Below are 27,447 nucleotides of genomic sequence, written 5' to 3'. Positions count from 1 at the left end.
TGGACACTTCGAAACAAACAAAGATTTAGGTCTTGGTTAAACATCCTTTTTTCTACAAATCCCTGCTACCAACTCTCCTTTATGCTTGTCTCCTATCATAGACATTGCATTTGAAATTGCAGTTCAAATTCTGATTTTCTGAGATCTCTGACTATTCATAATATAGCTATGACTAGGGATTATTGTGCAGAACTGTCTTCAACTTCAACCAGATTTCCTTGTTACGCTATCATTGGAGGCTCCTGTTTACTCCAGTTAATCAAGTCCTTAAATATCTTGAGCACTTCTCCAGCAATAAGGAAGTCAATGCCAGATACTTGTAATAAGATGTTGCCTTAGTCAGAAAAGGATAGCTTCTTTGCTTTGTGTTTCTGTTCAGAAATGTCAGGCTCTTCCTATTTAACCATGTTAGCATACAGAATGCAGTACTGTTCACATAGTTTTGCATACAATATTTGATTTTGTCAGTTTGCTAAAGTAGTGGTTTACAAAATAGTTTGGACTCTTGCTGTTCTGCGAAATCAGAATGAACTTCTCTTTTTTAGAGTTTTCAGTTAAAAATTTTGTTTCAAATCTGTATGGTTTTGTGAGAAGTGAAAAAGCAGTCATTTCGTCCTAGCTGTCTGGAATCCTACCTGTTGGAGTGTTATAGTCCTGAAAAAGTTTCCTCTTTACTAGGAACCATAAGGAATGACAGTGGTTTAAAACTGCAAGTGCTTATAAATTTCTTACACTTTCTTTTAAGAAGTCTAAGGAATATATTTGTCTCATTGCCTTTAAGAAATTATTCTTCTGGTTTTCCTTGCGTCTTATGGTTTAAGTGAATTCCTTGTAAAGGCAGGAGGGTGACTACAGTTATTTGCTGGTTCACAACCTAACAGATATGTCCTGGAATTCACACTAAAATACAGAAGGAAACTAAAATAATGTATTTTAAATGCACGATTAATATCTGCAGTGGTCAGAGTGCAATATCTTGTATCGAGAACTTTGACATGTGAATTCAAGACAGTTATTTTGCAGTCAGAGTATCAGTGTAATGCTTAAACATTGTTTTACACCTCAGTCTCCACAAATCTGCTCTGTTCTTGAAAGGCTGTACTTTCCTCAATGGTGCATTTTGTGTACCTTTTAGATTTTTTCTTCTCTTAAAACAAAACCAAAACCCATCTCATTTCAGGAAGGGGAAAAACATCAGCCCTGCTTTTGTGGGTACATAGGCTTACGGCTTACAATGGTATTTAAGTATAAACAGCAAAGATATTTAGCCTTTTAAAAACCTTGTCCTTTTTTTCCCCAGTCTTGGCAGGTATTACGAGACCAGAAAGACCTGAACTGTTTATTACCTTTAAGAAAAATCGTGCAGAAAAGATAACCAACTTTGACTTCCTTCTTATTGGATGCTGCTGAAGTATAGACAGTATCAAAATCAAGAAGCAGTTACCCATTGTTTTTTTATGACATGTTTCTTCATAAACTTTTGTTAAGGAAATGTTTATAAGAAAGACTTCATATTTTATTACCAACATTTGTTAATACTGCTGTTAGTTCAAAGGTATGTTTTCTGAAAATGCTTCTGTTGCTGACTTCTAGAAGAAACTCAAGCGTCAAACCACAAGAATAAATCCATTGTAAGGGATTTATGTGGTTTCCATAATCTGTGTAATCATTAATTCAGACACCATGAAATAAAGACATGCAGAGCTAAACAGTGTGGAAGACTGACTATATCCTTAAGGCATTGTGCACAATACCCACTTCTTGATGAACAGACAGCCCATGAATTCCGTTTGCTTAACTGCAGCAAGCACTTCTGTTCAACTTGGCACTTTCCAGTTTTTTTTCTCTTCTAAATGGGACAACAGACAACGATTTATGAAAATTAAGCTAGATTATGGTTGGAAGTGTTCTGGATACCAAGAACTGTAATCTAAACTGGAACATTCAAGCAACAAATCTACTACAAAGAATGAAGTAAAAAAATGGGCAAATCAGTATACACAAAGTCTTCATATTCAAACAGAGTAGGCGAGGTACTTTTTAGTGCTTCCTTGTACGTATTTGAAGTAGTAGTGACATCTGCTTTTGGAAAAAAACAAAACCAAAAAAACACAATACCAAACACCCCACAAACCTACCATTGCTACAATAAGCTGGGTTTCTGTTTTGATTTTGTTGTAAATATTTGTACATTGACCAGCTACTGTAAACTGAATTTAAATAAGTAATGTTGACAATTTTAGCTTTTCTAAGAAAACAATTGTGAACCCTCTTCTAGACCTGCTGTAGCACAATTTATGCTGCTCATATTTACCTGTTATTGAAGACCAATTCATTATTAAAAATGTACTTAGCGTTGATGTCAAATTTATATTTTAATTTCTAATCTCAATATTTTTGATTTTTAGTGGAATAAAGTTTATATATGGAAGATACAGTTTATTTTTCCAGTTTGTTATTTTGTACTGCATATTTAAAATATTTCCTGTAATTAGGTAGAAAAGGAAATGCTCTGTAAAGGTAGGGCCCCTGTTACAAATCAAAAACTTTGACTCTTCTGCACTGTGTGTGTAGAGGTGAAATTTTCGTCTATTGCCATCTCTAATGAGATTGTGAACACCCTTATAAGAGTGAGAAATAGCAAACATTATCTCTCCTTGTGCAAACTTTTAAGTTCTAATTTATATCAAGTTTTAGAACTTAGAAGTTCTAGAAAATGTAAACCGTTTGCCTGCTGTGAGGTTCCTTACTACACACTTCATCAAATCTGTGTAAGATTTTGGCTTACTTCTTAAAACAACTTCCTTCTGCAATTTGAACATTCCATTTTAATGCAACTCCAGCAATCCAGTAAAATGTTCTCTCTCCATACATTTGTTCCCCTCATTGCCCTCCCTCTTTGTAAGGTGGTAGGCTTGGTCTCAGTGAAACATCCACCTTGATCTGCATTATGTAAAAAGAAAGCACAAGTTTTTAGTACAGGTTGATGTCTGGATTCAAAGATGCTCTATAAGCCCTGGAGGAATTTGGGTAGAGGGGAGTGCTGCCCTTTTGTCAAAAAGGTGCTGGATATCTCTTTGTCTAGAAAATTTAAAACTTTCCCAACATAGGATAACTAAGAAGGCATATAAGTGTTCAGACTTGGCAAACATGTATGTCAAGTGAGCTGGATATGAGGCACAAAACTTTATGCATATCTTAACTTTTTAATGAGATTGCATTACATCACCTAAGGTGTTAAATATCTCACACCTTAAATTACTGCTTTATGTTTGAAAACACCTCTTCGTAACTGTTTAAAAGTAGACAGTTAAAAAAAATTGTAGTACCTCCGTGCAACCACAATGACCTGGGTCTTTCAAAAGAATCCTTTTGGTTTTTTTTTTCTCTAGTTATGTACTTCTGATAAGCTACATTTATAATCAGAAATAGAATGTATAGATTGTAGTTTTCCCTAACTGTTTGGAGACAAGCCTGTTGATTGCGTTCTCTCAGCTACTAAAGAGTACCCAGTAATTTACTGTGTTAGCTAAACAGGTGCAAGGTGCTGTAGCCTGGTTTATCTTCTAGTAAAAGAAGCTAGTGAGTAATCTGGCAAGAGCTTGGAAAGTGGCAGTGCTCTTACATATTGAAAAGTAAGCTGAGAAGTTTGGAAAACAAATCTCACCAAATGCCATATTATTCTCCTGCCAAGGCAAATGAGCAGCACCACTCTCCATGCAAGTGCCATCAGAAAATTTCAGATTATGGTTTAGCCCTGGCCTGGCCAATTTTGGCAGCTAAAACCAAGAAGTTGTAGTTCCTTTTCCCCCGCTCCCAGGGAAAGAAATGAGAGGAAAATTACTTGTGGGTTAGAAACTAAACTAGAACAGTTTAAATAAAATAGTAGTAATAATAAAGAAAATAATAAGAAAATAATCAAGTATATGCAAATATATGAAATCACACACCCACCCCTTGATGACTATATATAGTCAACCACACCTGCTGCAGAGCAGGTTGGGGAAGGGGTCGGCGGCAGGGAAGAGCTGGACACGAGAACTGGGTTCAGAAATGCACAGATCCGGGATCGGGGCAAACAGGCAGACAAGGTTCTCTCTGGACATGGGTCATCACAGTAGAGACTGAGAGCCTTGTGATCTCTTAGTTTTATACAGACTGTGATGTATACGGAATGGAATACTCTGTTGTTCAGTTTGGGGTCACCTGTCCTGACCACCTTTCTCTGCAGGCGCGACCCTCGTTCATCTTTGACTTGCAGCATTCCACCAGCTCGAGGATGGCCTTGGTTACTATAGGAATAAATATAAGATTGGCCTTTCTGTATACCAGTGCCCCATGTTGTCACTTCTTGACAGAAACACTGTCTGAAAAAAATGTACTTAACTTTCAGAAAATGAAATGATTTAGACAAAACTTTGCTGAAGTTAGAAAACTGATTCTACTTTAGGTCAAACCACAAGACAGATAAAATACCACAAAATAAATAGTTTGGGAAAGGGGAGTGGGAGCTGAGCTGTAACTAACTTTGGATTCAGTTCTGCATAGTTTGAAGTTGTTCAGAGATTCAGAGCCCTGGATTTTCATCTACTTTCGGCAAGTCTCCAAAGCAAGAAATCTACTAATGGCTATAATAAATCTTAGTGTTAGAGTGAAGTTCTCCCTTCTCAACTTCGAAATAAAAACCTTCACACACTTATGTCTCAGCATACACCCTGGCAGGAGTCAGTGTTAAAAGGTGTTTTTCATGGCTGACCAAGGTTTCAACGTGTGTGCGAGATGCTAACTAACTTCTCTGAGGCTTCTTACTGCCTTGAAATAAAAATGCTTTAGTTCAGCTCTGTTTGTTATTTTAGAACTAGTTTTGACTACTCCCTCTGGCATGGGTTTGCCCTGTCATTTCTCACCTTATATAATGTCAGAAACTGTTAGTGTCTCATCTAGGATTTTAGGAACTCCCTTTAGTCTTCTAGTAGTGTTTTTAATTAACAGGCTTAGAGGTGTACAGGAGGACCAAATGTTACCAAGAGCTTCCCATTCAGTAACAGTAGCACCAGAACTAATATAGGCTGTATACTGTGAAATTTAAGTTTCTCTTCTAGCTCTGGTACTCTCACTTCTACAATGTGACTAGGTAAGTGTATTGTCTGTACCTTAAGGTGTTCTCTCAGTATGAGAGGTTATGTTTGGAATGAATTCAATATAAACCAATTTTAAGACTTAGATTGAAGGATGGCATGGCTGTTTGGGAGAAATGGGCAGCCATGATAGAAGGTTGTAAGATGATTTGTAGGTAACCTGAGGTTACTGCTCGTTAACACCGTCCCAAATACTTATTTGAAAGAATGCGTTATTGAACTTGGACCACTGGACTAAATTCACAGTACATTTGGTGTTAAATTTAAGAACATCAGTGAATGTAATTCTTGATTAAATGGAGTTCTACTTGTGCTGGGTTATTTCATGTGTACTTTGTAGTGGTTTTCTTTGTTCTGTTTGTCTTGTTTTCTCTACTCCTTATGTATTTTGATTTAAGTATTTGCCTCACTGATTTTAAGAGAGTGTGATTCTTGTACGAAGAGCATAAAAGAATATGCTATTTTGGTTAATTTACAGGTCAAATTAATTTGTGAGAAGTACGGAAGGGAGAGTAGTGGGTCTGGAAATAATCTGAAGGGGTTCTTCTTGCCGTACTGGAGACTGAATCAAAACTTGTGCAATATATGTATGCTTTATATGTAAGCATTTCTAGAAGATTGTAATGCTTTAGTCTTCCATTCCTTAAGAATGTGAAGTCCTCTGTCTTAAATTTCTTCATGCTCTGTACACTGTCTCTGTGCTCATAATAAAATCTGGAGAACTTAGTATGGATTTCAAGTGCGCTTCTTCGAGAAATTATGTTCTGACCTTGTAAATTGTGTACCTCAGTGGGGAGGTCAAGAGAGCAGATGGATTTTTATCCCTATGTACTGTTTTGGAAATATTTTATTTCAAGTCAATCTGTTAGCAGAATTTTAATTTAGCATTGCAGAGGCAGCTCGTTCTCAAAGATACCTGCTTGTGTTCCTGTACTTATGACACAAGGAAGAGTTTGCTGATTGATGTATAGTGAGCTATTTATTTGAAGAACAAAAAAAAGAAAACAATAAGAAAAAATGGGGTTATACTGTGTATACAAGGTTTATACCAGAAATAACTTGGAAGTTCTTTATTTAGAATCAGAGTCTTGGTGCTTCTCCCCCTCTTCTGAAAAAATATTTAAAAAAAAATCATTACATTGGCTAGTATAGGTTGGAAATATTTCCATTTTGTCTGTGAAAAACACTGCATTTTGTGTGATATGCAGACTAATAAAGGATAAATGTGGCTTAACCCCGCATGGTAATGAAGTTTCTTTGCTTTAAATTAAAATCGGTTCAAGTCCACTCAAAAAGGAAATTTGAAATGTCCTGTCATTCAACACATCAACAAATTTGGGGGTTCAAATATATTCCCTTTGTGTTGTTAAAAACTACAGTGCATATGACAACTCATACAGTACAGTATTCATTGTTAAAGGCGTATGTCCTAGGCTTATCCACTACCAATTGCCTTTTACCCCTCTAGCTCAGATTTGAGGAACTCTGCGTACCCCGGTGTGCTTAGGACTTGCTCTTGGACATGTTAAACACACCTTTCTGCGGGGAGGGGGCACAAGAAAACTCTCCTTTCCTCTTCACCCATTCCATCCACCCTGAATTCACTGGATATAACTTGGGAAGGTCTGCTGGGGCTTTTTCTCCCTGCTGCTGCCCAGCTCTCCTGATAAAAAACACCTCGTGGGCAGCAGCGGGCGAGCAGCTGGACAGATGGCTGTCAGATTTGGCCACGTGTCCTGGCACCTGGTTGGTGCTAGGACCCAGGGTAGGACCAGCAGCGCCTTGGCGCTGTAACTTTGCTGCTTTCTATTTAAAGGCTGTCCTGAGTCAGGAGAAGTGAGAGCTGCTGGGGATGACAGTTGCTTCAGGCAACCCTGGGGAGGACAGGGTCGGGGGTAAAAATCACCGTCAAGGGCCTGAGCTGGGAAGGGCATGGAGGGGCGCCGTGGCACTGAGTGTGATAGGGCATCTGAGACCTCGTCCTTTGTAGAAGATGAAGAAGAAGAGGAAGAAGAAGAGGAGGAGGAGGAGGAAGAAGAAGAAGAAGAAGAAGAAGAGGAGGAGGCGGCTGTGGACCCAGAGGAGGCAGAGGAGCTGACTAACAGGTACTGCCTCCCCAAGGACTCTCGGTCTTGGAGGGAGCTGGCAACTTATTCCCAAAGCACAAGCCGGGGTGAATACCAAGATTGGGGCACAGTGCTGGTTTTAGTGCATTTTGCCCTTCCCTTCCCCAACAGCTACAGATAAAAAGTCATGGGGGAGAGCAGCTGCCAGTGGGGGGCATTTTGGGGGGGTATGTCTGTAGTTAAGTTTTGTGCATTAAGTCCCTGCCCTGAGTTCCCTGAAAGCTTTTCTATTTAAAGATCCTCTGTCATGCCAGTTCAAGTGGCACCTCCTTCTGCTTCTCCCTCTCTGGCTGAGTCTTTGTCACATATTGATCTTAAATGCTCTGCAGATTTGTGTGTCACGGAGAAAATGGTCAAAGATCATAATGGCGCGTTGAAATGTGTTCCTTTTTATGGCTCCTTCTCCCTTCCCGCTTTTGCCTCCCTCTTCAATCTGTTCTTCCACAAAAAAGGATAAACTTGTACGTGCTCACCACCACCAGCCAGAATTTCTGTGTCTGGTGTTTGGGGTGCAATGAGGAATATTTTGTCACTTTGGTTGTTTTTATAGTTTTTTTTTCCTTAGTAACTCTTGCACAGAAAGTTTATTATCCTACTCTTGAGCTCTTAGCTTCAGGAAAATAACGAGCAAGGCAGTGGCGCGGTGCCCAGCACATGGTACTGGTCCTGCGCAGGATGTAGAGGCGTCTGCAACCTGATCCACGCGGACGGATCCCTCTGGCTGTCCCAGGGCACTTGGTTTCAAAGAGATTGTGAGGCCTGAGAGTCTCCAGGCGTGTATCAAGTCGCAAGATTTCTACCTTGTCTTGAGTAAAATCCTTCAGTTTTGGGTGGCTACTGTAGCAAGAACCAAAGACATTAACGCTGACAATTAATGGTGTTTCAAGAAACTAGGTATTTTGCAAAATCCAGGTCAAACGCTTCCTAAAACCTTAGTGCCGCGGAGCTATCCTGCATTTACAAAGGACTAAGGGTATCACAGTTCAAAGCACGTTCCAGCATTTCTAATGGTCACTGGCAGAAAAAAGATGGTAGGGGGAGGGGAATGTGTTGCCTAACACCCCCACCCCCGAGTACGGTGGGAATGAAAGCCAGAAAGGGAAGCGTAGCTCAGGACTGTAGGAAGTCCTCTGCAGAGCGAATAGAAAATTACTTTTCCAAAGTGGAGGGACACCCCAAGTGTGTAATGCTGCTTTCTCCCAAGGGAGGTGTTGATTCTGGTCCCAGCCTGGCAGAGAGAAGTTGCATAAGATGATAAAGACAGCTTGCACATGAGTGCAATGAGTGCAGCCCCACAAGAAAGCCAGCTGAACAGCTTATGTAGTGGAGCTTCTCACTGCAGACAGCTAAAACACAACTGACTGGTTATTTTTTTTATGCAATCTGCAATTAAATGGCTAATAATAAAACTCAAATTGTAAAAATAAGTGGGAATGGCTGACTTTTCCCTTAAAGGGAGGGAAATGTATATAGCCTCACAGTTATTTACTGCTTGTACTGTGAGGATGGCTTCTCCATGGGTGCCTGTTAGCAGCTCCCTGCAGCTGGGTCTTGTTTCTGGCTGGCAGCCTCCGCAATGCAAACTCGGGCATTGCATCTCACTGCTTAATTAAATCACAGCAGCCATTCCTTTTAGCACTCAGTTATATTATGCATTGCAGAGCTTATGTCTATCCTTAACCATCTTACTAAAAAGAGAGGTCAGCATCTACCAGAGACCTGTAGCAGCTGTGCTGAGTGGTAACTGACTGTATTCAAATCCATTTTATTGGGTTAATTAGGTTAAAGGAGATGTAAAACTTGTGGTTTGGCACAGATATCGTCACCGCAACAAGTCCTCAGCAACAGCTTAGTAAAGTTAAATAAAATTAGCCCTTTAACTGCTTAAATTTTATTGTTGGAGTTGTCAGTATGGTTGTGGAGCTTAAAGCTTTGTCCCATGCTGAGTGCCTGGGCAGAGCTCCTGGGAGGTGCTGGCTCAGCAGGAACAGCTGGGCTGAGTCCTTGGACATACTCAGGCTGTAAGCTAATAATTTGTTGACATACAGGCTTTCAAGCCCCTGTTGCAGAACGTATATTTTGTGTGTGTGTGCTTTGAAAACATAGCTAGGTGTAACCAATATGCAAACTTGGCTGAAGACAGCCTGTCCTGAACCCTGCTGTCATCAATCTATTTTTAACAGCTCAAGCTTTCTGCTGCTCCTGTCTTCCTCCTCTGTGTGCCGTTCAAGAGCACCTGGTCTTGCACCATTGCAGTCAGTGGACATTTCCCCATTGGCTCCTATTTCCACCTTTCAAGTACAGCAAATAACCTCATACCCATTTTACGAGAGAGCTATGCAGCAAGATGGCTGGCCCAAGGTCGCCAAGTACCTGTGTGAAAGAAGCAGAAGAGGCCCAGTGTTCCTCCAGGACACCAACCCCTGAGCCCTGACCAACCTGCTCTGCTTCCACACTGGTCCCTCTGCAGCAGCTGTGGGGAATAAAATCCCAAAAGTTGCAGGAGAGCTTATGGCTCACTCCAAAATTATGGTGCATGCACATAAAAAGCAGAAAAGGTTGGGTTTCACATCTTTATTACCCATTTTAATGTAATCTTTAAATAATTTGGTTTCTTAAGGCAGGTTTTTATGCAAGTAATGAGACTAATATAGAGCATCAGAACATACTATGAAGATGGGATAAGGCATCATATCTTTATCTGCACAAATAACCAACTAATCTTCAGAGAGTTCATGCGATATTTTCTTGCCTTTGGGCATTTCACTATACGAGACAGACAGATTGCGGCAGATGTCTTTTCTGCCTAACTCCATGTGCAATTAATCATCTAAACACAGAAAATATTTTGGAAGTGTGTACTGTGTGTCTTAAGGTAAACGTGAGTATGAAGTTAAAGAGTTTTAAGTTTTGTGTTGGTAACCATGAGAATTAACTGGTTTACACACATCATGGTTTAACCTCCCTCCAAGCCTGGTGAGCAACTAAACATAGGCAGTTGTAGCACAATTGCTCCTATCACAGGGAAATTAAGAGAGACCTGTGGGTTGGAAACTAAAACTAAAACAGTTTAATGAATCTATAATAATAAAAAGGACAATAATGCTATTAATAAGAAAATCATAAAATATTACAGATACACAAAATTGAACTTGCTGATGACTATACGTCACCACTGATGCTGCAGGGCAGGCGTGGGGAAAGGTCCCAGGCTGGACTCAGTAGCAGGTGTAAGCTGGATTCAGGAGCACATGAATCGGGAACAGGGGCAGAAGGACAGATGAGGTCTGTATATGATGCTGGCCATTGAAGATGAGAGCTTGACCATCATGATTCCTCAGTTTTATACCGAGTATGACGTAAATGAGATGGAACACTCTGTTAGTCAGTTTTGGGTCACCTGTCCTGTCTGCTTCTTCCAGCAGGTGTGACCTTTTTTCACCCTATTCACTTTCAGCATTACACCAACTCAAGGATGGCCTTGGTTTCCATAGGGATAGATGTAAGCAATGACCTTTCTGCATACCAATGTTCCGTTACTTTGGTGATAACTATAAATATTAAGCGTTATCACTTCTGGAGACAGACACTGTCTGAAAAACATGTTGTTAACTTTCAGAAATGAAGTTATTTAGAAGAGGCTTAGCTGAAAAGTGAGAAAATTGGTTCTGCTTTAGCTCGAACCAGGACAATACCCACTGGAATATCTCTATCTCTAACACCTCTACGTGATGGGTGAGCTGCTCTGACACAGTTTCGTCTCTTGGACTGCTCCTGGCTGCTTTCCTTTTGCAGTGGGAAGGTCTCTGGATATATCTGTGTGCATGGCTTACATAAAAATGGATCTGTAGCTGATTTATATGTGTTTGGGTTACTGGCTGGAATGTGTATTGGGCTCATTTTATCTATTCTTTTAGTGGTGACTTAAGGCCAGTAAAAGGGAAGAAAGTCCTGGAGTTCTGGAATTATTTGTTCATTTATATTTTTTAAATTAAACAGTCCTTCCACAAGAAGGTGTGGAAGCTTTAAGTCAAGTCAATCTTGGAATGATTAGTGAAATGGATGAAAGGGGAAGCGCAGTGGAGGAGTGGTCAGCCTGCTATGTGGGGGTCCCTGCGGCATCCAAGAGAGTGAAGGAGCAGAATGATAGCAAGCGGGATAGTGGGAAAGAAGGTATGGAAAGGGGAGTGCTGGAGATTTATCCAATTGTGAGCTTGTCATACTCTCCAGAGCAGAGAAAGATGTGGAGAAAGGGTGTGAGATTTCAGTTTCCCAGGTGTGTCAGCACCTGCCTTGGTAAGGGGCTGGCAGGGCCACTTGTGTGTACCCCACTGGCTGCAGGCAGTGCAGCAGGAAGCAAGGGCTTTCCGTTGGCCCACGTGAGCCATTTTGACCATGGTGGGACACAAGGTCACGTGAAGGGCACTGGGAGCAGCTGAACAAGGGCAAGATGTCAAGGTGGGGGCATTGCTTCGGGAAGTGATGCAGCTGGTGGCCCCACTGCACATCCTGGCTCTGCCAGCAACGGCAGCCAAAGATCCTGCATTTTTCTCTCCAGCCTTTTAGATAATATGAACTGAGGCCTTGATAAAGGTCTACATCACAGTTTGTGTGTAAAATAACTCTCAAACATCAAGAAATTCCCCATTAGTTCTCAACAAAGTAATTAAATCACTGTGTAAAGGAGGTCTCCCACTCAGACTGAAGTGTTTGTTTGGTACCTGTGCTCCCTCCACGACCTGTACGGTGGAGCATCCAGAATGCAGGAGCAGGGCAGACTGCAGGGAAACAGTGGTGCTGCCGCTTCTCGGGCAGCATCTGAAGCTGTAATTGCAATGCCACTGGGCCGTGCCACAGTCCTATGTCTGGAAAAGAGACCAGAACCACAGTAGGTTATATCCCTTCTCAGACAGTTGCAAGTATCTAGGACAGAACAAATTGTGTGACACAGGCTCAGCTCCTGGCTCACAGCTACTCTTAATAAAAATCACCTTTGTAGCAGAGCAAGCAGCTGTCTTATCACTTTTAGATAATTATTCATTTGAATTTGGACAGATGCATGAGCCGCTGTGTTGCCAGAACATCATTAACACTGAAGGAAGTTAGCAGAAGGTTAACAAGTGAAAGGCTGCGTCTGAAATAGTGACTTTCTGTAGCTCCTAAATTCTCTTACCCCGAAGGAGGTGGATGAGCTGAAGCACTCAGAAATGCAGAGCAATAGGCAGAGACCTCGCTGAGCGTACTGATTGCTGTAGGGGGAAAGGGGCAGCATGGTAAAGGCAGAAACTACAGGAATGTGCGCAATAAAACCCCAAACACATTAAAACTAAGTATTTCCTGCAACAGGGAATACAAGCTGGCCGATACCAATTTCCACCTTCCCACGCTGCGCCTGCAGGGCGCGTAGGAGCCTTCAGGGAATGAGGGATCTCATCAGTGTAGGCCAGTGCCACAACTTGACATCTCCATCGCTTTATCTCTATTGTTTTCAGCTTGAAAGGTGTTATGCAGCAAAAAAACAACAACAAATTTTTATGATACCAGGAGTGACAAGGTCTGATGTGAAGAGGATGAGGGAAGGCTCTGGAGGAATTTAGAAAACCGTCAGGTTGGTTGTGCTTCTCTGCAAGGGTGGTGGTGTAGCACAGGTGGACACACATCACTCAGTGTGTCTGAACACAGCCGGGGAGGTGAAAGTTCTTCCCTGGTGTGATATGGGAGGAAACATGTCCCCAGCTTGTGAGGCTGGACAAGAAACCTGAAATCCCAGGGGACACAGCACAGGAGTTGTAGCGAGGAGCAGAAGACTGTGAGAAGTAGAAGGAGGTGATAAGAAAAACCTGATTTTGAGCTATTGTGACAGAAAGCACAAAACCAGTTGTCAGTGTCTTCAAGAGTTATGAAGGGTTTGATTCAAATTCTTAGCAAGGAAATATCAAATTGACAGCACACGTACTGATAGGACTGAGTGTGAAATGTCTACATGGAAAAAAGTCAGCACTGGCTTTTGTCCCTGGATATCAGTATTTTCATATCTGCATTTATGAGGTGAAACATTGCGGAAATTTTCTTGCAATGGCAGACAATTCCTTTGAGTAGAGAGGGGTCCGTCAGCTACTACTGTTCAGCATGCAAATTCTATACAAAACTAGGGCAGATTTGAAAGTGAATTGGAAGGAAATTTTCAACTTATATGTCTTTCATTCTGGCTGTAAAAATACAAAGCACCATGTCATCGTACCATAGAGGAACACGGACTGTGACCGCCGCCTTGGAAATGAGACATTGATGTGAATAATTCAAGGTTTTTGTATAGACAGGAACATAGCAACCCATTCTTATTCACTAATGTCAGCTGAAATGGGAGTGCTGCTCCATTTTGCATGGGGTTTTACTTAATAACACCAGGTAGTATAGAAAAATAGATTTAAAAATGTATCAGGATCATTTAGAAATTGAAAAATCTAAAAAAAAGATTAGTCATCTGTTACTGTGGACTCAGGTAAAACCTGAAAGCTTCCTCAGTACTAGTGTTATTGATTTATTTTATTTTATTTTATTTTATTTTATTTTATTTTATTTTATTTTATTTTATTTTATTTAATATAATTTTGTTTAATTTAATTTAATTTAATTTAATTTAATTTTATTTTATTTTATTTTATTTTATTTTATTTTATTATTTTACTGTACCTCTTCAAGGTTTGCTTTTATCCTCCTTCAAAGACCTCTGCCTTCTGTCCCGTGGTTGGTATCCTCCGAAGAGCTACGCCAACTGCTCTTCAGCGTTGTCCCTCCCCATCTTTGCAGCATCAGATGGGTTCTCTTGGTCAGGAGCCAAATTTCTTCACTCTTGCAGAAGAAGTTCTTTATCCTATACACCTGTAAAGTGCCCCTTCTCTCTGTTCAGTGGGAGTAGGATGTTAGCTGGCTGTAGGTTTACATTCTTCCATGGGAGTGATGGAGGCTTCACCATTTCTTCTGCTCTACTGAAGCCTCTGCCAGCAGATACTCTGCCTTTCTTTCCATCAGCTACTAATGTAGTTTTCCTAAATCAGCTACTGTCTACCTAAGAAATATTGAGGTTGAGTGTTTTGATTACTTTTTCTATGCTTTTTTGGAGTAACTATTGCAAACTTTAAAATACTTAAAAAATATATATCTTTTAATTGCTTTTGCTATTGTTTTCACTTACTTCTATGGCGGCTTTTTCCCTGAAAGTGTCTCCAGCCCCTTTTTTTTAAGTGAGAGATATTTTCTTGTATTGATTACCTATCATAAAGTTTAAAGTAGCTTTATAAAACATCGTTCTTTAATTTGGGGAGGGCCCAGTAAATTTTTATTTTGAATGTATTCTGAATGACTTTGTTAAATATGAGGGTACTCAGAGAATGACACATGAGAAGACAGTAACAAACTGGTGGAAAGATTCTCTACTCCTTTGGGCATTGTATAATCATTTACACTTGGGCAAAGCAAGCGTGGGTGCTATTGAAGCACTAACAGTATAGTAGAAGTGTTTAGAGCAAGGTTTAAATTATGCTGTGAGATAATCACGCACTGGAGAATAGTCACAGGATCAGCTCAATCTCTCCCTGGCAAAAAGGGTCAGTGCAAAGACTGTTTTTTTCCTGCATTTTCAAGAATGTTTAAACACCTCCCCCTCATTGAACTGGCCTTGCCACATGCAACTATGCAAAAATCTATCTAAAATACATTTGTCAGATGAGATGTGGCTTTGTGCATTCTTGTGTTTCAAAAAATGTATGCACAGGGAGTATTTTTACAACTTTGAAAAATGTTTTTGCTTTAACGCAAAAATTCAGATTTTACTGCAATAATTTAATTTGTTGCATGGTTTTACACCTTTTTTTCTTTTGCTCTATTTTTTTTTTCCAGTTTAAAAGATCTTATCCAAAGTGAAGATGTGAAACCGAAGCTGCAGTACATCATGACTAACCCTTCCTTTTCTATGGTAACAGTTCAAAGCGAGGACAGTGGAATAACCTGGGAAACCAGCTCGAGCAGGTGTTCCACTCCCTGGACCTCAGAAACTAGTACAACTTCTGATCTTTACAGTATGGAAAGTTCACCGGTAGGTTCTCCTCCAGGAAAAGTTATCTTTATTATGGATGAAGGTAAGATCGTTCGGAAGAGGAAGCGTAAATCTTCAAATAGGGTGCCAATGGTTACAAGCCTGAAGGGAGGCCAGAGCAAAAAAAGACGTGACTCTTCTGGAATGCAGAGGCAAGAACCAAGAACTGTTCTAGCAGATGTACAGGCCTCCACGTTGAATGTTGAACAGGTGGAAGCACACGACACAGATGAGGAAATGTTGGACGACAAAGAAGATCTTGAGAACATCACAGAAGAGCCGGTAAAACGTGCTCCAATAAGATCAATATTTAGAGAGAGCAGACTGAGAAAAGTAGGGCCAATCCTTGGAGGACCAGTACAAGCTAGAATCCAGCTGTTCAACTCAATTTTTGGAGGGACTGGGCCACCCCCTGAAACATTGGAGAGAACTAGAATCCAGAGAAGTAGTTCAATTTCAGGAGATCCCGAACAGTTCCTTGAAACATCAGTTAAAGAAAGATTGCAGAAGTTCAGTTCTCTTTCAGAAGCAATGCATCCGAAGCCTTTCCAGAGAGGAAGTAAATATCTTGAAACACCATCGGAGAGAAGAAGGGAGCAAAGACAACAAGCCACAGCACACGCAAATCAAAGTTATCGTTCACCAACAAAGCCTCTTGAAAAACATCTTACTGGTAAAGATGATATTTCAACTGAAAATATTAAACCCATTAAGACGAAAGATAAACCAAGCAGACTCTCAGACTTTAATAGAGAAACAAAACTTCAACATGAAGAAAGGAAAGACAGAAAATTTCTTTCAGAGACTCCAAATCAGGTATCAGGGCATTCACTGGAGTCCTTCCTTCCCGAAGAACCCCAGACACAGCCAAGTTTTTCACCTGCAGCCAAAATGTCAATTACAGAGCAAACAACCTCCATTTCATTAGAACGCGATGATAACATAGAGAAACAAATGCCGCTTATCTCAGCTGAAAATGCAAATAAGAAACCAGACCAGTATCTGCCAACAGCATTGGATCATCTGGATGAACTGAAGGAGCAGGAAGTTCAGCCCAGTTCTGCACCGCAGTCTGTTTCAGCAGATTTTGTGAATGAATTCGATGATAGAAAAAGTACCCAACCTATTTTGCCTATAGCATCCATGTCAGAACATCCTGAGAAGGAAGCACAGAAGTCAGAAGTTCAGTCTTATTTGCCCAGTGCTCCACCCAAATATTCCACTCTATCTGAAGCAAGACAGGAGGATATTATTCCTGAATCACCAGAAACTGCACAATCTGAGTCTGAACAAATGCTTTTACCACATCCTGTAAATGAAACAGTGAAGCAGGAAACCGAGTATTACTCATCAACAACTGTTCTTTCAGAACCTGAGCCTTCAGGTCTACTGTACTCTGCTGAAACAAAAGAGGATCAAAAGACTCCACCACCAGAAACCCAGAATGTTCACTTAGACAAGCCAACAAAATCCGAAAAGGACTTTACTTCCTCCCTTCAGGAAACAGAGGAGAGAGGAATTAAAGTAAATCCACCTATTCCTGAAAAGATAGATTCTAAATATTTTGGCATTTCATATCCTATTCACATGAAAAAAGAAGAAAGTCAGAAAACTTTGGCTATGAATAAAGTAGATTTGGATCAACCTGATTTTTGCTCTGAAAAGCATGAACAAGCAGACAGTACACAAATGGAGATGGAGCATCAAGATTTCTCATATCCCAGCAAAGAACTTCGGGAATCAGAAAGAACACAGATGAAGACAGAACATCGGGACTTCTCTTTTTCCAAGGAAGAAATGGAGGAATTGGAGGGTGCACAGGTGGAAATGGAGCATCCAGAATTTTCTTTTTCCATGGGAGAAATGAAGGAACGGGAAAGTGCACAACTGGAGACAAAGCATCCAGATTTCTTGTATTCCAGGGAAGAAACAGAGGAATTGGAGAATGAAAAACTGGAGACAGAATATCCAGAATTGCTTTTTTCCACAAAAGAAGCAGAGGAACTGGAGAGTGACCAACCAGAGGCAGACCAGCCAGATTTCTTGTATTCCAGGGAAGAAACAGAGGAATTGGAGGGTGAAAAACTGGAGACAGAATATCCAGAATTGCTTTTTTCCACAAAAGAAGCAGAGGAATTGGAGAGAGACCAACTGGAGACAGACCAGCCAGATTTCTTGTATTCAATGGAAAAAAGAGAGCAATCAGAGAGTTCACAACTGGAGAAAGAACATCCAGATTTTTTTTCCAAGGAAGAAACAGAAGAATCAGAGAGTACCCAGCTGGAGGTGGAACACCCAGACTTCTCTTTCTCCAGGGAAGAAATGGAGGAGTTGGAATGTTCACAGCTGGAGACAGAACATCCAGATTTCTTGTATTCCAAGGAAGAAACTGAAGACTCCTACGGTGTACGAATGAAGAATGAACACCAAGATTTCTCATTTTCCAGAGAAGATACGGTAGAATCAGAGGGAGCACAGCTGAAGATGGTGCATACAGACTTTTCTTTTTCCAGGAAAGAAGCAGAAGAATCCAGAAGTGCACAGCTGGAGGCAAAACATCTAGATTACTCCCGTTCCAACAAAGAAACAGAAGAATCAGACAGTTCACAACTGGAGAAAGAGCATCCAAAATTTTTTCCCAAGGAAGAAACAGGAGAATCCGAGAGTGCCCAGTGGGAGATGGAACATCCAGACTTTTCTTTCTCCAGGGAAGAAACAGAGGAATTGCAAAGTTCGCAGCTGGAAATGGAACATCAGGAGCTTTTGGGTTTGAGGGAAGAAAGAGAAAACCAAAAATCTGTTCCTTTTGAATTAGAACAGCCAGAAGCAGAGCAAGCAGAAACAGCAGAGCTTGCATTGCTGCCTTCAGATTTATCACGTTCAATGGAAGAAGCAGAGAAAGAAAACACTACAGAACTCCGGTTAGTACAAACAGAAATATTTGATTCCACCAGAAGAGCTGAGACACAGCAAACCCGGTATCTAGAAAGAGCAATTTCAGATTTACCATATCCCATGAATAAAACAAAGCAACAAGAACTGGTGCAAGCAGATTTGGACAATTCTCTTACATCACGTATTAGTGGCAAAGAAGAGCTGCAGCCTGCACAACAGGATTCACAACCTAGTGGTAAACTGTATTCCCATGCCAAGGGAGTTCAAGGAGAAACTACTCAACCGCAGTCAGGGCATCCAGTTTTGTCATATTCTACTGGAAAACAAGAGGAACATAAAACTTCACAGCTGAGGGCAGAACAGCCTTATTCCACTGGCAAAACAGAACGACAGGAAATATTGCAGCCAAAGTTGAAACAAGCCGATTCCCAGGGAGAAACAGCACAGGAAGCTGTACAAAGAGATTTAGAAGGTCCAGAGCCACTGTCTTTCATTAGTAAAGCAGAGCAACGTGAAAGTATACAACTATCTCCAGAAAACAGGGATTTCTCATTTACCACAGGAGATGTAATGCAAGAAGTAGAGACAGGGTCTTTGGGGTCCTCATATTCCATTAAAGGAGCAAAGCCCTGGAAAATGGCACAAATGGAGCAGGAGCAGTTGATTCCCTCCTGTTCCACTTCTAGTAGTCAGCAACAGGAAACACCACTGGATGTGGCCCAGCTAGATATATCATCTCCCTTTGGCAGAATGGAAGAACAAGATACAGTACAAAGAGAGCAGAAACAGCAGGAAACAATGCCACAAAAAGCTATGCAAATGGAAATGGAATATTCAGATTTGTCAGAGACCTGGGGGAAAGAAGACCCACAGGTCATAGATCAAATTAATTTGATACAGCAAGAAACAGCTCAGCCAGAGTTAGTTCATCCATTTTTGCCATATTCGAGTGAAAAAATGCAAGAAGAAATGGAATCAGAGCCAGCATATCCTGAACAGACATTTAATGTAGGTACAAAACTGCAGGAGGAAATGACACAACACAAATCAGAGCAACCATTTCTTTCACGTTTTACTGGCAAAACAGAGCAACAAGAAACAGTACATCCACAGCTGGAGCAAAGGGTTTTGCCATCTTCCAGTGGAAAAGAAGCTCAACTGGAAGCAGAAATGAGTTCAGATTATACAGATTTCTTTCATGAAGCTGAACAACAGAAGAAGTTGCAACATCCAACCTTACCATTTCGTTCCAAACAACAAGAAACTGCACCACTGCTGAAAGAACATCCAGATTTTTCATGCAACAGTGGTGAAGTAAAACCAGATAATGTCATTGAGCAGGAGCCAGGACAACCACAGCTTTTGTACTCCACAGAAGAAACGCAACTACCGTCAGAACATTTGGAATCACCAGGAACCCTGGATGCAGCAATACAAGATGAAAGTGTGGAATTGGAATCTAAACATGGAAATTTGTCATGTTCTGATGGCCACAGAAACCAAGAAACTTCACTTCTGGGTTCAAATTATGCAGATTTATCGTTTTCCTCAACTCAAGAATTTGACTCTAAAAATCAAGAATTGTCTAAAATGTCCAGAAAAAGAACTTCTCCAGGAAATGCACAAATAGAGTCAAAACATCTAGATTTGACATATTCCCCTGGCAAAGAAAGTCAGCCAGAATTTGCAACATGGGAAATCAAGCATCCTGGTTTGTCACATTGCACTGATGAGACAAACGAACAAGAAGTAGTACTGTTGGATCAGAAACACAGAAAAATTTCTGTTGGCAGAGAAGAACAGCAGCAAGCCACAAAACAGCAGTTAGAGCATGAGAAGTTACCACGTTCTCCTAGTAAAACGGAGCAATTAAAACGTGCCTGTGAGAACTTGGAACAGCCAGATTTATCACTTTCCATTGACAGGCCGGATGCTGAAATGACCCCATCAGAGGCAGAGCACGCCGATGTGATGTATCCTCTGGACAATGCAGAGGTGAGAGAAAGAGTACAACAAGGAAGAAAGCAAACTTACACCTTTGGGAAAGCAGAACAGAAAATAGTTCTGCCAGAAATGGAAATTACACATTTGGCCCATTTTGTGGGTACAGCAGCAGAAGAAGAAATGGCAGGACCAGATCAGGGACATTCTGACTTGCCTTGTTCTGTTTTCAAAGCAGGAGGACTGCAAACTGCACAGCTGAGAACTGACCCCCCTGGTCTAGAATATTCCTTTGACAAAGTGCAGAAAACTATCCAGCTGGGGCTGGAACAGACAGGTGTGTTGGATGATCATGATAAAACAGAGCAACTCCCACCTGCCCAGCTGGAGCTTAGCCGAACAGGCTTGGCATCACCTGCTAATAAAGTGGAGCAGCTTGCAGAGGAGCACACAGCCTTTGGACACCCTGATGAGGGACAATCTGTCAGGAGAGCAGAACATCCACAAGCTGCAAAAGAGAAACCAGGAGCTCCAGATGCATCATCTCATAGTGGAAAAGTGGAGCAAAGAGAAATATCCAAACCAGGGCCAAAACATCCTGATTTAGCATATTCCATTGATACAATACAAACTGAAGAAACTACGCATCAGGTGTTAGGAAAACCACATCTATCATCTTGGGTTGGCAAAACAGAGCAAGTACAAATTGCTCAAGAGAAGCAGCCAGGCTTCACGTGTTCTTTCAAAAGAGCTGCACAAGATGAGAAAGCACAGCCAGAACTGAGACATTCGCAGTTATCATACTCTGTTAGTGAGGCAGAACAAGAAACTGCACATGCAAAACCAAACCATTCGGGTTTGTCTGCTGGAAGATTCCAACACCATGAAATCATACAACCAGAGGCAGAAGTAATGGATTTGTCATATTCAATTGGTGAAACACAGCAACCTCAAATCGCTGAAGTGGATTTGGAGCATCCGGATTTATTGCATTCTAGCACAGTACAGCAACAAGAGAAGACTAAACCAGAGCAGGTACAGCCAGGTAGTTTTGCATCATCTTTCAGCAGAGAAGAGCTATGGGAAGCTGCAGGACTGCAGGCTGAACACCCCGAGCTGCAGTGCTCTCTGGGGAAGATGGAAGGAAAACAAAATTCACAAGCAAAATCAGAATATGAAGATTCATCGTTCTCTGTTGGCACAGCAGAACCTCATAAAACAACAGAACCAGAGCTGGAAGAACATGATTTGTTGCATTCTTTTGTCAAAACAAAGCCATCACAGGCTGCCCCACTGGAGTCTGTTATGTCAGATGCCATGGGCAAAGCACCGCACCCTGATTTGTCCTCTTCTGTTAGTAAAGAAAAACAAAGTGCACAGCTGGAGTTCAGACAGCAGAGGGGAAGCTACACGTTACACCCAGAAGAAACAGTACAACCGAAATTGGAACAGCTGGTGTTTCCAAGTTCTTGTAGCATAGCAGAGCAATCAACTAGAAGCCCAACTGAAGGGGAATTCCCAGAACTTTTGGTTTCCTCTGGCAAAAAAGACCAGCAGGAAATGGTGAAACAAGAGATGGAGCATTCAGATTTATCATATTCCACTGATAAAACACATCAAAAAGAAGCCACGCAACCTGGGTTAGGACAACAAGATTTATTATCTTGCCCTGCGAGGACAGAGCAACGACAAACTATTCAAGTGGAAGCAGAACATCAAAACTTGCTTCATTTCACTGGCAAAACAGAATGGCGAGGAACAGCACAACCAGAGGTTAAACATAGAGATTTGTCATATTCCAGTGACAAAGCAGAGCAGCTACAAGCTACTCAGTGGAAATCAGAGCAGCCTGTAGCACCCCATCCCATTGGAAAAACAGAGCAACAAGGAATGGCACATCCAGAGAGGGAAATCCCCAGCATATCATATCCCATTTGCATAACTTTGTCACAAGAAGAAACACAAATGGACTTAGAGCAGCAAGATCTAACATACATCCTTGGTAAAACAGATGAAATGCAAACCATTCAAAGTGAACTGGAACATACAGGTTCGTTGTATTCTTCTGGCAAAAGAGAAGAAGAAATGGTATTGCCAGGGCAGCAACATGCAGAGCAGTCTTACCCTGTTAGAGAAATAGAAAAGGAAGCGACACATCAGAAATCAAACTACCCAGAGTTGCCATATTTTATTGGTCAACAAGAGCACCAGGAAATTGAACAATCAGGGGTGGAAAAAATCAATTTATCCTGTACGGCTGGCAAATCAAAGGACTCACAACGTACCCAAGAAGTACTGCAACAGCCAGCTCTTTTAATGTCCTTTGATAAAGTAAAGGAAAAGGGAATGGCCCAGACAGACTTTTTGCACTCCCTTTGTGAAGAAAAGAAGAAACCAGCTTCACAGACAGATTTAGTGCAACCAGGTTTATCACGTTCACTTGGCAAAGCAGAAAAAGCAGAAACAGTGCAAACAGGGTTCATGCCTCCTGGTTTCTCATATTCCACAGAAAAGGCAGAACAGTTGCAACTGGAACGACTGAAATCAAAACATCCAGATTTGCCATATTCTCCTGACAAAGCAGAGACTTGTAAAATGAAACCATCAGATTTATTGTATTCCTATGGCAAAGCAGAGCAACCACAGACTGCCCACCCTGAGCATCCAGAGATGACATCTTTCATGGGTGAAAGGGAGCAGAGGGATGGGGCCCAACCTGAATTGCAGTGTATTAATTTGCGGTACTCTGTTGTTGAAACAGAGCAACAAGAAACACCCTCTGTGTCATATTACTTTGATAGGAACAAGGAGCAGGGAACTGCACAAATGGACTCTGAACACTCAGATATATTAAGTCCTACTGTCAAAGCAGAAAAGCATGAAATGGCCCCATTGAGAGCAGGACGTTCAGAGAAGCAAGACACTGCAGCTACTTCCTCTCTAACTGCTCAGCTGGAAACTGAAAGACAAGGTTTATCCTTTTTCACTGAGGAATCAGAGAGCCAAAAAGTTCAACCGTATTCATCTGTTACTGAACAAACAGTGCATGTACCTTCAGGTCCTTCACATTCTGTTTCTGAAACGAAACCAGAAGGGAGTCCAAAGTCTTCACCTGTAAAAGGAGGCCTGTCCCCCAAGCACTTAGATTTATCTTACACCCACACTAAAACAGAGCATTCAGAAATGGCCCAGCCTGAATCAGGTTTCTTCTCTGGAAGAAAAGGAGCAGAGAACACAAAAACCACGCATTTGTCTGTGGTTGCACAGTCAGAGGATGAACACGTAACTTTACCTGAAACAGCAAGAGAAAAGACTTTACATTACTTGCACACAGCTATGCAATTAGAATCTGAACAATTAAATGTATCATGTTCTACAGACAAAGCAGAAACTCTAGAAAGTCAAGATTACTTAACTGTACCTTCAAAACTGGAGTCTGAACCTTCAGTTCCATTTTATTCAGCTAATGAAACATGTCAGCAAGACGTTCCGCTTTACTCAAAACCAGCCTCTGAGTATTTAGTTCCCACAGGGTCCCTAGCTGAGCAAGAAAAGAAAAGCATGCAGTCAGTTATTTCCCACTCTGTACAATCAGAGTCTAAACATGTAATTCCACCACATGATGAAATAGAATTGCAAAAAAATCAGCTCCGGTCAACTAAAACAACAAGCTTGAAGACAGGGCAGTTGGGGAGTATGCCTCTAACACACACACAAGATCAAGATGAGCAAGAATCTCAAGATCGTTTGTTGGACACAAAATATTTATCATCAGAGCAGCTAAGAAGTCCCCTCAAATTCACTACTGAGCAGGAAAAGCAAGAAATGCAACCTGGTGTGCCAAGGTTGGAGACCACAGAGTCAAAGTTGACTGCTGTAGCAGATGAGCAGGCAGTGTCATCAAATTTGTATGTACCTTCTCATACATTACCTGAGAAGTCAGTATCAGTGGCTTTGACTGGTGATGAAGGGAAACAAAATATTGCGTCATCTTTATACGATGTAGTAGGCATGCTTGGAAAGCAATCTAGCATAGCTTCAGACATCTATACTGAAGGAGAAGGTAGATGTGAAATCCAGCAATATTTTGCAGGTGAAAAGCAAGCAGACTCAGAAGATCTTAGAGCTGTTTCATCAGGTCATGTTTACAAAACCGTGGCACACAAAACTCAGCTTTATCCTGGTGAACAGGGCAGCCTGTCTTCAGCAGAGGTGAAGTCTGTTAGCTCTAGTTCTGATGAAAAGAAGTATCCAGATATTCCATCCTCCGGGCTAGCTAGCTGGCTGTCAGAGGAGGTGAAAGCTCACTCAGTTAGTCTGATAAGGGCCACAGAAGCAGACAGGCAAGGAACTCAGCTTTCTCCAAAAGAAGATTCTGACTTTGGATCAAAAAAATTCCCAGCTGGAAGTTGCACAGAACTTCAGGTTCCTGGTGCTACAAAGAATGAAGGACATATATTTAGTATTTCTGATTCAATGTCAAGGGAAATTTCACACAGAATGTCCACAGACACTAGTCAAAGAATGAAGAAGTATGACTTACTGGTAGGAGATAATCCAGGCCCAGACAAAGTTCCAAAGCATGAAACTAGCATTGGAATCCCTACAAAAATGGAAGCAATGCAACATCTGGAGGTAGACAAAGTGTCTGAAGTGCCTGAACGTTACCTGAGAGGAGAAGAGGAAGAAATGGAACATGTGAGTGCTGTAGAAGGAAGTGAGCATTCTCCAGGGACTACTGAAGAGAAAGATCTATTTAATATAATTTCAGAAGGTTATGAAATACTCAATATTCATGTTCCTACACATATTTCTTCTGTTGATCAAGAAGAAAGTGAACACATGCCAGATAAACTAGAATACTTGGAAACAAATCCTTCATTTAAAAGAAAACTAACTGATGATGACCATAGATCCCTGGCTTCTGGAACAACCACAGAAATTTCAGAAAGCTCAGTTTTGGGAAAGTCTGCAAGCCATGAACTAAAAGAATCAGTCAAAAATTATGATGTTGAGGAAAATGAAGACAGACAACAAGAAAATCCCATGTTGCCAGAAAGCAACAATAATGTAGTGTTGGATCCTAATAATGGTATAGCTGATATGGATTACTTTGAAAAATATACATTGATTGATGACAAAACCCCAATTAAGCCAAATTTTGAAAGACCAAGTTCATTATTTCCTGTGACAGAAGAGCCCGATGAATCTGTGGAAGAAGCCATACCTTTTGAAGAAAGCACTGAAGTAGATACTTTAGAAGAGGAGTTTTCCTTACTTGAGGATCTGGATGAAGTCTTTTATGGCACTGTGAAAGGGGAAAGCAAAATGCAGACCTATGCTGATGCTCCAAAACCTTTAGCTCAGCAGAAATTGACTGATATTAGCAGTAAAAAGGTTACAAATGTAGAAGATGAAAGGAAGTCACCAGGGACCCCACTCTTTGATTCAGAAGAAGGAGTACTAGAACGATCTCTGTTGTTCCCTACCACTGTTGCTGCAGTTAATCCAGAGCTTCTAGAAGAGCCACCTGCTCTGTCGTTTTTATACAAGGACCTCTATGCAGAAGCAGTAGGAGAAAAGACAAAGGAAGAGACTCCATCTGATGAGGAAAGTGGTAATTCTAGTGCATCTTTCCCAAGCAGAAATTCAGACACAGATGATGGAACAGGAATATATTTTGAAAAATACATCCTTAAAGATGAAATTCCAAGTAAGGGCATAGGGCCTCAAAAGGATCAGATATCAGAAGACGAGTCCTTTAGTGGAGGAATTTCAGTTCAGATTTCAGAGGACAGGCACAAACAGGGGTCTGGTGATGTTCAGCATGTCAGAACTGAGGTTCTGCCAGAAAAGGTTGTTGTGGAGAGAGGGAAAGTGCAGGTTGACAGTGACATTCAGGCAACAATTTGTAAACCAATGCATGCCATTCCTTTTGGAAGCAATATAATTCTTTCAGGTGCAAGTACGGATAGCACTGAACAAAGAGAAGAAGAAAATGTACCTTTAGAAACAACTGAGGAGCTGCCAGAGCAATCAAGTCATCAGGCACATAGTCAACTAGTGGATTATCAGGGAGCTGCATATCAAGAAGCTGGTTATAAGCAGGAAGAACAGTATGACATAACAACAGCTCCTCAAATAGAGAAGTACGTCCCATATGTCAGGATTCCTGTTGAAGACAGCGAAGATGATCATTACACTCAGGAAAATCTTTCCTGTGTCCCTACCACTCAGCAAACAGAGAAGCCAGACTTCCAAAGAGAGAAGCAGCACCCTGATGTTTATGAAGATTTCCCTGAGTCAATAGACTATGATGTGATCACACACGAAGAACTTTTGCAAGATGAAATATCATCTCAGTTAACACATGAGGAGCTATTATTTGAAGACAGGGACTCTTTTGAGCATGCTGGTGATAGTTATGAATTTATTGATGACCCTGAGCAAAGAACACCTGTTGAGCTTGAAGATTCAGGATTTGTAGTCATGTGTCCTGAAAAATCAGCTGCAAACGTTCCTCAATTTGAAAGCCCGCAAAGAGAACTGAAGAAAGTGCAAGCAGACACATATTGTTACCACTGTAAATGCCCAATATCTGCTTTTGATAAGCTTTTTGGAGAACATAAAGACCATGAAGTCACAACACTAGATGATGCTGCAACCAAGATGAAGGTAAGAATGAGTTTGGGTGAGGGAAGGAGCTACTGTAGCTAATTTCTCCAGACCTCCTGTGCTGTCAGGGGAGTCATGTTATCTACAAAATAAAAGCTATTCCTAAACACCTTGTAGAATTCTTGGAGGGACACTATCTTATTAAGGTATTCTCTAGAGTCCTAGGCTTTCTAAGCTCATAGTTTTATTTGTTGAGAAGTTTGAATGACCTTGTTTATAGGTAGCTGTTACCAGGCTTTCCATCTCTTAGCCTCTTCACTCACATAAGTTCTAGTTTGTATGTGTAGGGGGAAGATTGTTGTTTCTATTAAAAGAAAATTTTAGTAACAGTAGCTCATTTCACTTGACAAGGTACAGAAGACTCCATATGCTGGGACTAGTATCATCATAGAGTGTTCCCTGTCACAGTTACGTGTGCTGGTTGCTCAGAAATATTAAAAGTCACATAGTTTACATTACACAGTTTTGTTGAAATGCCATCCTCATTTTCTGTTCGGTTCATGTTCATCTGTGCCAATAGTTTTAACTGTAGTCCAGGTAAGTGTTTAGCATGTCCTACGTCTTCCCACTATCTTTA

General features: G+C 41.1%; 2 protein-coding genes across 5 annotated transcripts in view; both read left to right on the top strand.

Annotated features, from left to right (window-relative positions):
• The window catches only part of TENT2 (terminal nucleotidyltransferase 2), a 48,827-nt gene extending 42,471 nt beyond the window's left edge, over positions 1-6,356 (top strand). For 2 of the 4 annotated variants that reach the window (XM_054053887.1, XM_054053888.1), the window contains one exon: positions 1,301-6,355. In XM_054053887.1, coding sequence (XP_053909862.1) covers positions 1,301-1,375 — 75 coding nt within the window. In that variant the 3' untranslated portion in view covers positions 1,376-6,355. Of the gene's footprint in view, positions 1-1,300 lie in introns of all 4 variants that reach the window. The other 2 variants (XR_008447710.1, XM_054053886.1) reach the window with 2 other exon arrangements.
• A 699-nt stretch (positions 6,357-7,055) lies between these two features.
• The window catches only part of CMYA5 (cardiomyopathy associated 5), a 47,529-nt gene continuing 27,137 nt past the window's right edge, over positions 7,056-27,447 (top strand). Inside the window, exons 1-2 of the mRNA XM_054053632.1 lie at positions 7,056-7,243; positions 15,164-26,870. Of these exons, the coding sequence (XP_053909607.1) occupies positions 7,071-7,243; positions 15,164-26,870 (11,880 nt within the window). The 5' untranslated portion in view covers positions 7,056-7,070. The remainder of the gene's footprint in view (positions 7,244-15,163; positions 26,871-27,447) is intronic.

This window comes from Cuculus canorus, chromosome Z, assembly GCF_017976375.1.
Source record: "Cuculus canorus isolate bCucCan1 chromosome Z, bCucCan1.pri, whole genome shotgun sequence".
Lineage (NCBI taxonomy): Eukaryota > Metazoa > Chordata > Aves > Cuculiformes > Cuculidae > Cuculus > Cuculus canorus.
This window is presented reverse-complemented; position numbering and strand designations above follow the sequence as displayed.